This window comes from Suncus etruscus, chromosome 7 (genome assembly GCF_024139225.1).
Source record: "Suncus etruscus isolate mSunEtr1 chromosome 7, mSunEtr1.pri.cur, whole genome shotgun sequence".
NCBI classification, from domain to species: Eukaryota; Metazoa; Chordata; class Mammalia; order Eulipotyphla; family Soricidae; genus Suncus; species Suncus etruscus.
In genome coordinates this window covers 15685218-15699693 of record NC_064854.1, presented here as the reverse complement: position 1 = coordinate 15699693, position 14476 = coordinate 15685218, and the positions used below count along the sequence as shown (strand labels likewise).

General features: G+C 53.0%; 1 protein-coding gene across 2 annotated transcripts; it reads left to right on the top strand.

Annotated features, from left to right (window-relative positions):
* Positions 1-4715: 4715 nt before the first annotated feature.
* On the top strand, positions 4716-11900 carry KLF6 (KLF transcription factor 6). Of its 2 annotated transcripts, XM_049776326.1 has the most exons (4): positions 4716-5013; positions 7757-8336; positions 9121-9244; positions 9451-11900. In XM_049776326.1, exons 1-4 carry the CDS (start codon positions 4825-4827, stop codon positions 9500-9502), a joined length of 945 nt encoding a protein of 314 aa, XP_049632283.1. In that variant the 5' UTR covers positions 4716-4824; the 3' UTR covers positions 9503-11900. The 2 variants fall into 2 exon arrangements, with proteins under 2 accessions (XP_049632283.1, XP_049632282.1); XM_049776325.1 differs by lacking the exon at positions 9451-11900 and having other exon boundaries at positions 9121-9422.
* Positions 11901-14476: the final 2576 nt, after the last annotated feature.

Below are 14476 nucleotides of genomic sequence, written 5' to 3'. Positions count from 1 at the left end.
TTTCAGTGTCCCTTTGCCTCCATCAACATATTTTTTCAAAATAGAGGTTTTGCAGTGTGGCTTATGGGGCAGTTACTGCTCAGCACTGCACTCTGAGTTGCTGTAGGGGCAGCTGCTGCCTGAACAGAGGTCAGAAGCCTCTTCTAGGATGCTGGTGCCTGACCTCCTGGCCAGTTCCTTCGAGCCCTCAGTGGCTGGCAGAGGAGAGGCTGTGCCTTCAGAAGCTACAAGTGGGACCAAGAAGCGGAGACTTGGGGGGACCTCATCAGATTCTCTTAGTATCTGGCGGTAAGCCTCTAGGTCCATACTCAGACCTGAGAGCAACAGGTCTCATGCTGAAGATTCTGGGGGGGAGACATAGTCTAGAGCCCTGGGGCTCACTGTGCAGTTTTTCATATGCTCTGGGACAACAATCCATCCCCTTCAGGCCTTTGCTGAACTGAGACCCTGGAGTGAGGCCAGGGTGTAAGATCCCTGCCCCCAGCCTGCCTGCCCATCCCATGGCAGTTCCTCTCAGCAGTTCATGTCTAAAGTACATGCGAGGCCAGGAAGAGAGGTCTCACCTGTCTTTTGAGGGGTTAGAATCAGGCAGAGGTTTTGAGAGTCCTGGGGACCGAAACATAGGTAGAGCCGTGAAGGGACATGCTAAGCTCAGTGGCTCTGTGTCCTTTCTCCCAGTAATCACGCATGTACCGTCTTCCTCCTTCCTGCTATTGGCCAATGGCCCACACCGCCAGCTCATTATTTTCATACATGCAAACTACCCAGCCCTACCGGGAAGCACCCCCATTGTCCTTGGACACTCCTTCCTGGCTAAACCAGCTGACTAGCCAGGAGGACGTTCCTTATAGCTGTACTCTGAATTTTCCTTATGAATTTTCAAGACTGAATCTGTATCTTAATGGCACAGTAACTGACGTTGCCAATGGCAGCAAATGAAAACACCCACTGAAACAGAAACTGGCTTTCTTGTGGGCTGGGCTGTGGGACTCACTGGGGGAGATTCTCGGAACAGGTGGGAAGATTCTCTAAAGATCCCCCATGAGTCCGGAGATGAGGTGACCAGAGTCCTCCAAAGCAAAGTGACCACGCAGAAGTCTTGCAGTCAAGTTTTAATACACATTTTATTAAAGAAAAGCTTTAAAGACACGTTTTATTAAATACAAGCTTTAAAGACACACTTTATACAGGCTTTAAAGAAAAAAATTTTTTATTAAATACAAGCTTTAAAGACAAATTTTATTAAATACAAACTTTAAAGATACATTTTATACAAGCTCTAAATACTAATTTTATTTTTCCATAAAAGAAAGTCCTGGAGGCAGCTCCAGATGGGGAGCACAGTTCTCTGGCTTAGGCCTTGGTACCCCCATTATTAACTTAATGCTGAATATTAGGTGCTGTTTCCTAAGTGCCTCAGAGAGTTGATAGTAGAAGCCAGTTAAGTGACGAAACTGTGACAGGCAGGTGGAAGTGGCAACTGGGTGCTTGGGGATGGGGGGCAGAAAGTAGGGCCTGAGGCGGGCTGCAGGGTCACACCCTGGGACACTCAGAGGAGACACAAACCCTCTGGCCAGCAACAACCAGGCTATGCTGGAGATACAGACAGGAAGGACAGAAGCTAGTGACACCTGAGATTTGAGATTCGCCTGCACTGGGGAAGCTAGCCTCACATGTGGGGTGCGGAGGGTGAGAGGAGGGGGCATGAGGAAGGCCCCTTGGCAGTGATAGCCATGTGGGCCTGCCTTGTCCCCATGGGTCGTAGGCCAATAGGGACACATGTGGTTTCGTACATCACTCCCTGATTCTAAACTAAATAGCAGCGTCCAATTTGGAGGTGGGGAATGGCGAGTGAAGGGTCCTGGTTTGGTCTATTGGCAACTACCACCAGCCAAGAAGCAGGACTGAAGACATCACCTTCTCCCAAGGCCACTCTGTTATCTTCATTATAAAGAACGTGAAGGAGGCCCAGATAAGGAGGCTAAAGTCCATCTTCCCCGAACTGCCACTCCCCCTCCCCTGACACTACTGTGAGTCTCAGCTCTGCTTGGAGGATCAGGAGAGGCTGGGGTGCAAGCCCATGAGTGTGAGTTGTCACATGGGATCCTGAGGGTCCTCCTGGCCCACGGCAAGAGACACCATGTCGGCATTTTGAATGACCGTGTTGCTCTAGTCTAGATTGTCTATGTGAGCCTATGTACGAGGGCCTGGCAGGGATGCCCTCCCTTTTTTTTTTTTTTGGTTTTTTTTTTTTTTTTTTTTGGTTTTTGGGTTACACCCGGCAGCGCTTAGGGGTTACTCCTGGCTCCATGCTCAGAAATCACTTCTGGCAGGCTCCAGGGACCATATGGGATGCTGGGATTTGAATCAATGACCTTCTGCATGAAAGGCAAACGCCTTACCTCCATGCTATCTCTCGGGCCCCAGGGATGCCCTCCTTGAAGTGATAAGCTCCTTTGTGGTTGTCTGACCGTATCCATGCACTTGAAATAGATTTTGCAACCTGGCAGCCACCAGGACAGATGGACGTCTGAGGAGAGTGTCATTTTTGTTTGTTTGTTTTTTTTGTTTTGGGGCCACACCCGTTGATGCTCAGGGGTTACTCCTAGCTCTGCATTCAGGATGCCAGAGATAGAACCCAGATGGGCTGGGCAAGCAAGCACCTTGCCTGTTATATTATATCACGCTAGTCCAAGAGAGTAATTTTGTAAGATATTGAAAAGACTGAAATGCTCTTTGGCCAAAAGGTGAAAAAAATGTACCCCAACCTTGAAGACTGGTGTGGCATAGGCTGCACTGGAGAATGACTGCACCCCAACTTTGGCTGGCACCAGTCTTGGCTGGACCAAGGTGCCCTACCTATTTGGATACTCAGTAACTGGCCACATCCTAATCGTGGAACCAACTTGGTCCATGGCCAGAAAGGGCTGGACTTCTGCCCTCTGACCCAGCTGACCGTGAGACCTGAGGATGGCACCCCACGACCTACACACAGCACCCGTGCCTCTATTGTTGGGTAATTACTTAAGTCATCAGAAAAGTTCACCCTCCAGACTGGCACTCCAGTACTCCTCCTCAGTTGCTGGGGGTGGGGGTCGGGTTGGTCCTGTGGGACTCCTCTGAAGAGAGGCCACTGCCCACCAGAGAACAAAGTCAGGGGCCTTGATCAAGGGGACAAGGGGCTGGCAAGCGCTTTGTTTCTAGACCAGAGCAAACAGATGTTTTACAATTCATTTGTCTTCACAGATTCAGTCCTTTAGGCCAGATAAGATACTGGCCTTCCTCCATACTTCTGTTCGAAAGCCTGCCTCCCACCCCCATTCCCACCCCCACTGCCAGCAACCACTAGAGTCCAGTCACTGGGCTCTATCCACTGGGCTCCAGCCTGCCACATACAAAAGCCCTTTGCATACAAAGTCCCCAGGAGAGAAAAACAAACAGAGGAAAAGAATTTCCTTATCAGAAAGGATGCTCATTAAAAACTCTCTTGACGCAGAAACTAAGAAGCTGGGGACCAACAGCTAACGTTTAACGTTTGGAATCCAAAGTCCTAGCGGCTGGGCCCTTTTTCTCTGGAAGAGGAACATCAGGGCGGTGTATTTTAGGAGATAATTCATTTGAAAAACAATGTCGTCAGCCTTTGGAACCCAGATTGTTTACACATTCCCAGGGAGAGCCCCGCTGGTGAGCTGGGAGGTTCCACAGGATAAACTGGTTCCAGTGACCCGCAGCCTTGCATTGAGAAAGCTGAGTGAGGGAAGCGGCCAGGCCACAAGGAAAAGGACGTTTTTCACTTGCAGCAGACTTGTTCTGCCTTTGACTGAGTAGATCACCCGCAGGAACTAGGGGTCCCCCAATGGTTGCTCGTCCCCAGGCCCTACATTCTGGATTTTTGGACCTTTGCAAAATCATAGGTTATATGGCCTTTATTTTGGGGGGAGGGCTGGGAACCAGGAATAAAGTGTTTTTATTTTTTTTTTTTTTTGTCTTTTTAACTTGCATCTCAGTTTTTATTTAAATGTGGAGGGTATCCTCTTTGTTTAAAATTTTTTAGACAAAACCTACATTTGGTTCTAAGGCAGCTAGCTCGCAGCCAGGGAGAACCTGGTGCAAGGTTTCTCCGGATGCTGCTATGCAGAACTAGGAGAGCCCAGGATCAGATTTTGCCCTGCTCGGGGCGTGCAGCTGGGCTCGAGCGTCCGTACTCCCGGGCCCGGCCCGGGCCTAGCCTAGCCCGCCCCGACCGACCGACCGACCCTCCAAGCCGCCGCGCACTGAGCCGCTCGGTCGCTGCACCGCCCAGCGCCGCCGACTCCTCCAGCGCGCGGCGCGGCCGCCCGCGCTTTATATACCCTGCTAAAAATAGCCTGCCGTGCCACCTACCAATCAGCGGCGGCCTCAGTTCGAATTCCACCAATGGCGAGGGCGGAAAGGGAGAGGCTCGGTCACGCCAGGCGGGGCCGCTGTGAGTCGCGGCCGCGGATTGGCAGACGCTGACATCACCGGCGCGCGGCCTCCGGGCGGGGCGATGGCTGATTGGGCGGCGCGCGGGGCGGGGCGGGGCGCGGCGGGGTCACGTGGGGCGGCGCGGCGGGGGGAGCCGGGCGGGGCGGAGCGCAGGCCGCAGCGGAGCTTTGAATAGGGAAGTTTGGCCCGGGTGACGTTTGCAGTCAGTCGGGGCTGTTTGCAAATATTGTGCGGGCTCGCGAGCGAGGCGAGGCTCTAGGGCGCTGCAGGCTCGTCCGGGAGGGTAGTCGGTAGGCAGGCAGGGAAGGTTAGGCGAGCGGGGATCCGAACCCGCGGCGGCCCCGGCCCCTCGAGTGCATGCAAGTTGTTGGCGGCTCGCCCCACCAGCGCGCCCACCTCCACGTCTGCTGCACCGCCGCGGCCGCCTGTCGTGCGCACCCCGACATGGATGTGCTTCCCATGTGCAGCATCTTCCAGGAGCTGCAGATCGTGCACGAGACCGGGTACTTCTCGGCGCTGCCTTCCCTGGAGGAATATTGGCAACAGGTAAAGCGGGATCAGGGCGCAATTGGCTTTTATTTTTTTTACCCCCCTTCTCGCTCACTTTTTTTCCTTTTTGTAAAAAAAAATTTTTTATTATTTTTTTTAATAAATGCTTTGGGGGACATGATGTTATTGATCATCCCCAAACAGTCCCCCCCCCCCACTGCTGTCTCCTTTAAAGGGCTTTTTTTATTTCCCTTTTTGGGCGTGGAGCCTGGGCTGTCATCTCAGCAGATACCACTGGTCTTTTTTGTTGTTGTTGTTGGCTCCCCAGTTTTTTATTTTATTTTATTATTTTTTTATTTTTGGGTGTATGTATGGGGGAGAATACGTTTCTGGATCTTCCGAACCTCATTCTCCCACGTGCTAGATCCGACTGGGCTCAGGGCCCTGGCACAAATGTAATGCTGGTTACCCGTTCTGAAGGATCCCACAGCTGTTTATTGTCAGATGGATTCACTGAGACAGTACAGAGGCTGGTTTTTGTTTTGTTTTTGGGGGGGTTGCTTTTGTACCTAAAACGATTTATTTTATTTTTATTTTTTTAATAAAAAAAATTCTCCCCTGGAATTTCTATAGAGGCTTTTTCTCTACCATTATTTTTCGGTTTCATTTTCCTCTTTGGATTCCTGATGGTCGTCTGGGTCTGCCTTGTTTTTCTTACCTGCTTCTATTGTTGACCAGGGGGAGGAAAAAAAAAAAAAAACCATGTTCGCACACGCAGAGACTTCCCAGTCATATGACAGTGAGCAGAGAACAGTTTCAAGTCTTAATTTGGGAAGATTTAGAGTCTGGCCTTCCCGTGTTTGGGGGAGGAACTGGAATTTTTGACATTGGACATTTGAGAAACTTAACCCACCCTCCCTCCTCCCCTCCTGCCCCACCCTTCCATCTCTCCTTCTAATTCCGGGATTTCCAGGCGCCTGGGAGACAGATTTTGACACTTAGCTCATTGTCTGATAGAAAAAAAAAGGGTTTGGGGTGCTGATCTGACCCCCCTCACCCGTCCCCAAGCATATTGGCAGATCAAATATAGCCAGTGGGTTTCAGAACCTTAGAAAGCTTTTAAGAAGGATACCGGGGTAGAATGTTGGGGCCCCCTCTCCATGTTCAAGGGTTCCTTGGGCTACCAGGAAATGGATCTAAGTAGTTTCCTTGGGGCTTTTGGGATTTGGGCCATCTGCCCAGCTGGGCTGCCTTTGCTCCAGCAGCTCCTAAACTCTGAGACTGCCTAGCTCTGGTCCCCTGTGCCCACCAGCACAATGGAGACTGGCTCTGAGCTGATTAAAGTTTAACAAGATCGCCATCAGCCCATGTTCCTCTTTCTTAGGAACATCAGTAAAAATCTCCCGTCGGCCACTGCCCCTCCTTGGACACTGGGGTGTGCGATCCTGACTCGAGTGTGATTCAGAGGGAAGGAGCGGGCAGTGCCTGCCTACTGGTGGAGGGGCTAGCACAGGCGAGTCTAGGAGGGGATGTGCTGAGGAAGCAGCCCCGAGCCCTCTGGGTCAGCTCTGCGCCTCCTGGAGAGGCTTTGCCGAGACAGCAGAGTGGGAGTGCAAGTGTGGGTGCTGCGTGCCTGCGTCCGGCCCTATAGATGGGCGTCCAGTTCTAGAATCATGCATCCTTATATGGACATGCGGGCAGTGCCTCCTGTGGAGACCTGAGCCCGGCTCGCTTCCTCCTAAAATGTCTCCCACTGCTTTGCTTTGCCAGTGGCTAGAAAGTTTGAGCTGGTAGGGATATAGGGCAGCCTCCCTTGGGTGGTTAAGAGTTCGGTGCCCGGTGGATGGGTGAGTGGGGGCTGGGCCCTCCCTGCTGACCACATGCCCTGCATGTCCACTGGAACTGGCTGGCTCCTTGCTGGCCAAGGTTCAGAATTTTAAAGGAAGTCTCCTTGGCATGGGGTGAAAGGAAGAGGTGATGACTCAGGCAGTCATACTCTTGGCCCTGGAGCAAGTTCTCGGCCCCTCAGGCCGAGCCAGAGGGCGTCTCCTGTTGTCCACTGTGCTTGTTTTCCTGGAGCCTGGGAATCCTTGAAGTTGCTGGATCTTGCTTGGGGGCCTTTAAGGGGCCTGCAGAGGTGCTTGGCGCAGTTTGAGGAACAGTAGCTGCCCCTGTGTATGGGCCCTGCTGCCTGCCCCCCTTGTGCCCTGCCTCTTTGGGCTCTCCTGGGCTCCCTGCACACACAAACATACAAACACACACTTATACAGGTGCTTACACATTCAAGCTCACACATACACACATAGACAAGCACTCACAAATACACACAAATACATTTACAGGTGCACCACATACATACACTCAGGAACACACATTTGCACATAGGCGTATTCATGCACCCCAGGCGCATGCGCACCCTTCCCCGGACTGTCAGATGATCTGGTCAGACCAGTTTGGGTCTGAGACTGTTTCTCTGTGTGTGTTTTTACTGGAAACAACAACCTGGTAGCTAACGATGGACAGCACAGAGGAGTGGCTTAGGGAGCATCACAGTGTGGACAGACAGCACAGAGGAGGGGCTTAAAGAGCCTTGCAGTGTAGACCAGTGTAGTGTGGCTGGGACCGGCCTCACCACCTTCTCCTCCCCAGTCCTCAGCCCCTCGGAGACCTGGTGACCAGTGGCTGGGGTGCAGGGTTGCCTTTTGCCCTTTGCTCTTGCCTCTTGGGGGAGCTCCCACTTGCTTTCACTTCCGCTTTGAAAGGCACCGAGGTCACGAGGCTCTTGTGCTTCCTCCCTCAGACATGCCTGGAGCTGGAGCGATACCTGCAGAGCGAGCCCTGCTATGTGTCTGCCTCCGACATCAAGTTTGACAGCCAGGAGGAACACCTGTGGACCAAGCTCTTTCTCGCCCGGGGGGAGAAGAAGGAGGACTCGGACCACACGCGACCTTGCAGCGCCCCCCAGGACTCCCTCAACAGCCCCGGCTTTGCCTTCAGCCTGGACACCAGCAGCCTGAACTCGGACGCCAGTAGCGAAGCCTCCGACAGCTCCGAAGAACTGTCACCCACCTCCAAGTTTGCCTCCGACCCCATGGGCGAAATCTTGGCTGGCTCGGTGCCCCCAGCCAGCCCCCTGGCCTCCTCGCCCCCGTCATCTCCTGAACTGAGCCGAGAGGCCTCCCAGCTGTGGGGCTGTGGGTCCGGGGAGCCGCTTCCTCCTGGGAAGATGCACGGGGGGACCGCGGGCAAAGCGGGGGACAAGGGCAGTGGGGACGCCTCCCCCGATGGCCGCCGCCGAGTACACCGCTGCCATTTCAACGGCTGCCGGAAAGTTTACACCAAAAGCTCCCACCTGAAAGCCCACCAGCGCACTCACACAGGTCAGTGCCTCCCGCGCCCCCCACCTGGGCGGTGGGCCGCGGGCGGGCGCCCCTGGAACGGCTGCCCTGGGAGGGGGCCGGGCCCCCTGCAGGAAGCACACACAGACTCGTCCTACCCCCCGTGGGTCTCGGGGGGCAGAGTAGGCGCTGAAGGACTGGACTATGCCCCAGAGAGTGGCTGACACTCTGAGCTCAATCACGCAAGAGGTAAAGGCCTTCTCCGTCCTCACCGTCCACCATCTGGGGGTCCCATGTGCCCGCATGTGTCACGTGCCACATGTCATGGAGCTGAGGGTCAGGAGTGGGTGGCGGGCATGAAGCATGGGGTCGGGGAAAGGCAAGCTGGACCTGTTCCGGCAGAGCTTCCTGAGATGGGCACTGCCCACCTAGTACTCAGGTTTTCTGCCTGGCAAAAAGCCCTTGAATCTCCCAGATGGCCTCTGGCTAGGATAAAGGGGTACCTAGGCAAGGCCTTGCACCCCATGAGGAACAGGGCGTCTCAGATCCAAGCACCCAGGGTGGCTTAGCCGCCTGCTGTGGTTCCAGTTTGCTAATGAAGTGTTGGCCTAGCTGTACCCAGAGCACATGCTCTTTGTCTCCTGGAGCTGGCAGCTCCTTGGGGCCAACCGGCCACTACCACGGGGCTTCTGAGCTAGGGCAGCTAGGGGGCCCCTGGGACAGCCCTGCCGAGTCGCCTTTTCCTGCTGCCGTGGGCCTGTCGCTCACCGTGGCCACAGTTGCCGGGCCAACTGACCTCACGGTGCTGTGTGCTATCTCTTCCCAGGAGAGAAGCCTTACCGATGCTCCTGGGACGGGTGTGAGTGGCGTTTTGCAAGAAGCGATGAGCTAACCAGACATTTCCGAAAGCACACGGGTGCCAAGCCTTTTAAATGTGCCCACTGCGACAGGTACGTGGTGCCAGCCCCACTGGGCGCATGGGGACCGGGCACCACTGCCCTGGCCTCGGGGCCTTTCTTGGGCAGCAGCTCTAATATTCGTCTCCTGGAGTGCCCAATGTCCGGGCTTAGAAGCCCACCAGGGGCCTGACCTTCCTTCCGTTTTCCGGGGGGCTCCGGGGGTCCATGCTAGGCCTAATCCAGGCTTCGTTCCGCAGGTGTTTCTCCAGGTCCGACCATCTGGCCCTGCACATGAAGAGGCACCTGTGAGCCTGCGGCCTTTCCTGCGGCTAAGACGGCTTCAGGCTGCGGCCGGCCTGGTGGAGGCATTTCCCGCCGGCCCCCAGGGTCTCCTTGGACGGTTGCTGGCTCGAGGGCCCAGGGGCCCCCGCAGAAGTGTGCGGAGTGTGGTGGGAGGTGGGGGAGCCCCAGCCGTGGCTATGAGCGTGTGGACAGGGTGACTGTGTGTGTAGGCTTAGCTCCCCAGTGGACTAGGCCTCGGCGCCTTCCTGCAGGGCGGCCGGCGCGGTTTGAATGCTGTGTGTGAGGTGCCCCCCCATCTTCTGGGAGGTCTGCACCTGAGGGGGAAAAGGAAAACAAAGCAAAAAAAAAAAAAAATAAGGCAATGTGGAGGGCAGGCGTGGGACAGATGTATGGACAGAGACTCATTGGAAGGGATCCCGTGGGGGTGAGCCAGGCCCTTTGAGGGTAGTGTTTGGCCAGAAAGTATTTGTTCCTGGGAAGCGGGACCCTGTAAATCAACCTTTCTGCGCCCAGCGAGAGAAGCCTGGGTCAGATTCACCGTAGGTCAGTTGGTCACTGGGCAGCGGCAGTGCTTTTCTTTGCAGGGCTCTGTGTCCTGCTCTGTCGTGCCCTGCTGAGGACAGTTGTTCTGGAGTTCACATGCTTCAGGCTGGGCCAGAGCACGTCGGTGTAGACAGGCCGGCTGGGAAGCGCTGGGCTGAAATTCCACTGCCCCGAAAGCTCCAGTTCTCAGTGGATGGACGAAACCACTATGGCTTAGGAACTGATTTCTCATGCAGCTATGTTTCTCTTATTTATGCCTTGAGGACTAATTTCTGGTTTTCTAGCTGAAAATGCACTGTAGATCTTAACAATGGTGCCTTACGCAAGGCCCTTCTGTGGGGTCTCTTACAGGGGTGCGGGGTGCATGCTTTATTAAGGCTCTTTTATTTTCACCTGGCGTTGTACTGTACCAACTTGGAAACCCGAAAGCCCATGTCCAGACCTTCACAGAGACAGACAGCAAAGAGGGGGAATCCCCGGCCCGTAGGGGCCTCTCCCCTCGAGCACCTGCGAACGTTGGACCTTTCCTGCCAAGAGACTTTCGTGTCGACTTTGCACAATGCTTGTATAGCTTACACGCCGACTGTGTTTGATATGTCACATTTCCAATGTATAGGCAAGAGACACAAGTGTTACAAAAACCATGTGGTGATGTATTTGCTTCTAAGGCACAAGGTTGCTGTTCCTACCTAGCTACCTGTTGGTGATACAGAAAGGCTCCCGCTTTTGTTTAAAAAGTGGCCCGAATTCTTGTGTATGTATATTTGTGTGTAAAGTGTATGTATGTGTGTATATATATATGCTATATATAGATAATATATAAATATTTTTTTAAGGAGAAATTAGAATGTTAGCTAGAAACTTCCACAGGCAGTGAAGCAGTGTTTCAGAAGGGCCACAAAGAGAGGGAAAATAAGCTTTGCAGTGTGACTCGGTCTCCCCACAACCCTCCCACTGCAAGGCCCCTGTCAGGTCCAACCAACCTCCTAACCCCCTAAGAATCTCAACTGGTTTTGAGTTCTAGCCTTGCTGAAACATCTGATCCAAGAGCAAGCTCATCCCAGGCTGCTTTTTTAGAAAGCTTGGATGCCCAACAACCATTATTTTTTTTCCCAGTATATACATTCTTCCAGATTTTCCAAGGAGCAATTTTCCCGATTTGGCATACCCTAGGGGGTCAGAACCATTTGTGGACCAGTAGGGCTGAGGTTTTTGGATCATTCTGGAAATGAGCAGTTCTGGGTTGTCACCTGGCAGGGTTTTGAAACATGGGCTGTGACACATGCCTCTACCTAAGGGACTGTTGTTCTGTTTGGGGAAGATGGGAAAGAGAGATGCACCTTTGTTTTGGCAAATCAATATCTGGGCATTGGATTGGCTGGGTTTTGAAAACATTCAGTGGCCCTGCCCAGCCATAACTGTACTATTAGATAAGAAGGTAAACTGAAGACCAAAAATAAAGACGTAGAAATCAATCCCTAAAACACACGCCCTCGGCTTGCACAGACTTGTCCGGATTATGAAACTGCAGAACTGTGTGGGTTGGGCACAGTGTGTTTTCATGCCTGTAATTTTCCTAATAAGCAAGTCCATGAAGAGCTACGTTCTGTTCAGGTGATAACTGAGCCTCAATCAAGCAGAAAACTTTGTGCTTGACACTGAAAAAAAAGATTTCTATTAGTGAAATTTCTTTTTTTTTTTCTTTTTTGGGAAGCACCCTGTTATCTAAAGAATCTTTGTAAGATTTTTGTAAGCATTCTGTTTTACAAGATTTTATTTGAAATTGTTTTTTTGCAAGATTGTTATATTTCTGTATGAATGTATTTTTTATTGGAATAACATAAAAGAATTCTTATCAGCATCTCTTGAGTCTCTGTGCTTGGTTGGGGGGGCAGGGCGGAGTGGAAGTTGTGGGACCAACCCGGGCACATTCTTAAGGCCTGAGTCAGCCACCCCTCCCAGCTCAAGCTTCCCCTCCTCCCAAGCCTGGCCAAACCAGACCCGGAGGCGGAGAGAAGAGCTGAGCTTGGCTCCACCCTAAATGCTCTGAATTCTCCCAAGACAGCCGGCCCCCAGTTTTCAGGCACCCCAAGAGGAGGAGCATTGGTGCTATTTCATCCCTGACACATGTCTCGGAATTCAATCTGGGGAGACTTGGGCATTTCAGCAGCATCCGTCCACCTGGATTCCATCAGAACCATTCCTGTCCCTACCCTGTTACTGTCCTCTCTTTGGCTGCTTTTCTCAGTATCCAGACCCTTGGACCTGTGAGATGAGGAGGGAAAGCCAGAACCTTCCAGTCAATGCTGTGGTTTCCTTCTGGAAGTGCTGGGCTGCCTATGCTGCTTTCTGGTGACTGGCAGTTGCCTAGCCCCACTGTCCAGCTAAATAAAGGTTCCTGCCTGCTCTCTCAGACCGGCTGGCCTGACCACTCGCTCATGCAGTCTGCTCAGTTATGCTCAAATAAGGCTGTGAGTGTGGTAGCAGGCATATTTATAGCAGGCTGGAAAGTGCAACTGCTGAGCATGTTTCTGAGGCCTCCCTGGAAGAAAGGCCATCTCCTGGCCCACCAGCTGGGCACTGGCACCTCTGCCTGTCACCCGCTTGCTGGTGACAATGCTTCAGGAGCTGGGAGGGCGCTGATTTCTAGGGTCTCCTCTATGCCCCATCCTCTGAATACCATGGTGCAAGGAAGTCACAAATCTAGGAGCCCCCTGCTCGGCTCACACAGTTTAGCCCAACTGGCCCAGAAGGAGAACTGGCAGGACCATAGGCATCCACTGTGGGGGCTCATGGAGCCTAGGCTGATTTGAGACTAAGAAACAGGGTTTCTAGCTGCTCTCAGTGGCAGCCTGATGGTCACCAGAGCACAAAGGGGACAGCTCTGGGTCCTGGAGAAGCTGCAGGATGGACGTTACTCTGCCTCTGACCATGGAAGGCTGTATCTTCTGGCAAGCACCTCCCTGACCAGGGCTGGGTATAGGAAGTATGGCAGACCATCTGCTCTTTCTTCCATCAGTGGGTAACACTTGTTCTCTTGACACCCATCAGGTAGGAAGTCAGGCTGTGGCTCCATGGCTTGGAGACTCCCAATGGCTGGTACCCCCTGCAGGGGAGGTACACAGATCCCCTCAACTCTGGGAGCTCAGGCAGGACATGCAGGACCTAAACTCCTCCTCCCATTGGTCTTTCTCCTTCACAGATGCTCAGTCATCTTGGGAAGATAGATCCACATGATACAACATATCTCACCGACCACACTTCATGGGGTGGCCTCAGAAGTACAAGGCACCCTGATTTTTGTGCATAGCACCTGCTGCTCACCTGTGAGTTCAGGGCCAACCCCCATAGCTTTCTCTGTCTTCCTAAGCATCAACATATAGACACATGGAAAGCTCAAGTTACAACAGCAGGTCAGGTGGGTCTGGTTCACCTGTGTGTACAGCACAGTCGAAGCTCACCAAGGCATTTTATCTGAGGGAAAACATCACACCTGGAAGGTGGGACCATCAGGTGTCCACACCAATCCAAGGTGCTACATTCAAAGATAATTCCATTCAATGAGTAACAATGCGTACATATACTGATTGAGGTAGAAATAGACAGATCCCATAATCCCACACAGGTGCCTGTTGATCCAACCCTGGGGCCACCCCCAAGCTCCTGAGGCTCAATAACTGTAAATGTTGTTTAAAGGGTATTGGTCTCTCCAAGAGTAGAGGGAGAGGCATGGATGATGGGGAGCTGGGAAGAACAGCAGAAGGCGACCTAGCGCCCTTGAGAGTCACCTGGGAAAGTTAGCAGCACCAAGACCATGAGTCAGTTTTCGAAAGGCAATTTAGGCATCAGGCCAGCACATTGTCTCCTCTTCAGTCTGGTCCTGGTGAGGCCCTGTGACATGCTGGGACTGACTGGGCAGTGACAGCCCCTTCTGATGGGGACGAGACATAAGCCCCTTGCGAGTAGCCGGGCTTCTGCTGAGCTCTAGACAGACCCTGAGGTCAGAGCAGGATAGTACATGCATACACATCTGCACCAGGCGGGAGCCATGTCCTCAGAACTTCATCTTGCTCTTCTCATTACACTGGTGCTAAAATGGTCTTTCTTTGAGCATCAGCACCGGCAGGTTTTGGTCCCACTCCACCGGGCCATGCTCTCACTGTAGCCTCAGCCACTGCCCTACTCTGCATCATGGAGTCCATATCAGACTCCATGTCAGGGGTCTTGGCAGCTCTGATATCGGTGCAACCAGACCCCACCGGGTGATGGTGCTCAGGGGCTCTAGGGCAGCACCAGAGGGCTCATGTCGCTGGAGAGAAATCAGGGCCGCTGCTGGAGGCCTGTGTGCCTGGCCCTGGTTTATTGGTTTTGTATTTGGGAAATGTACCTAATGGGATCACTGGCGGATCACTCCTGGGGATGCTCACGGATCATTCC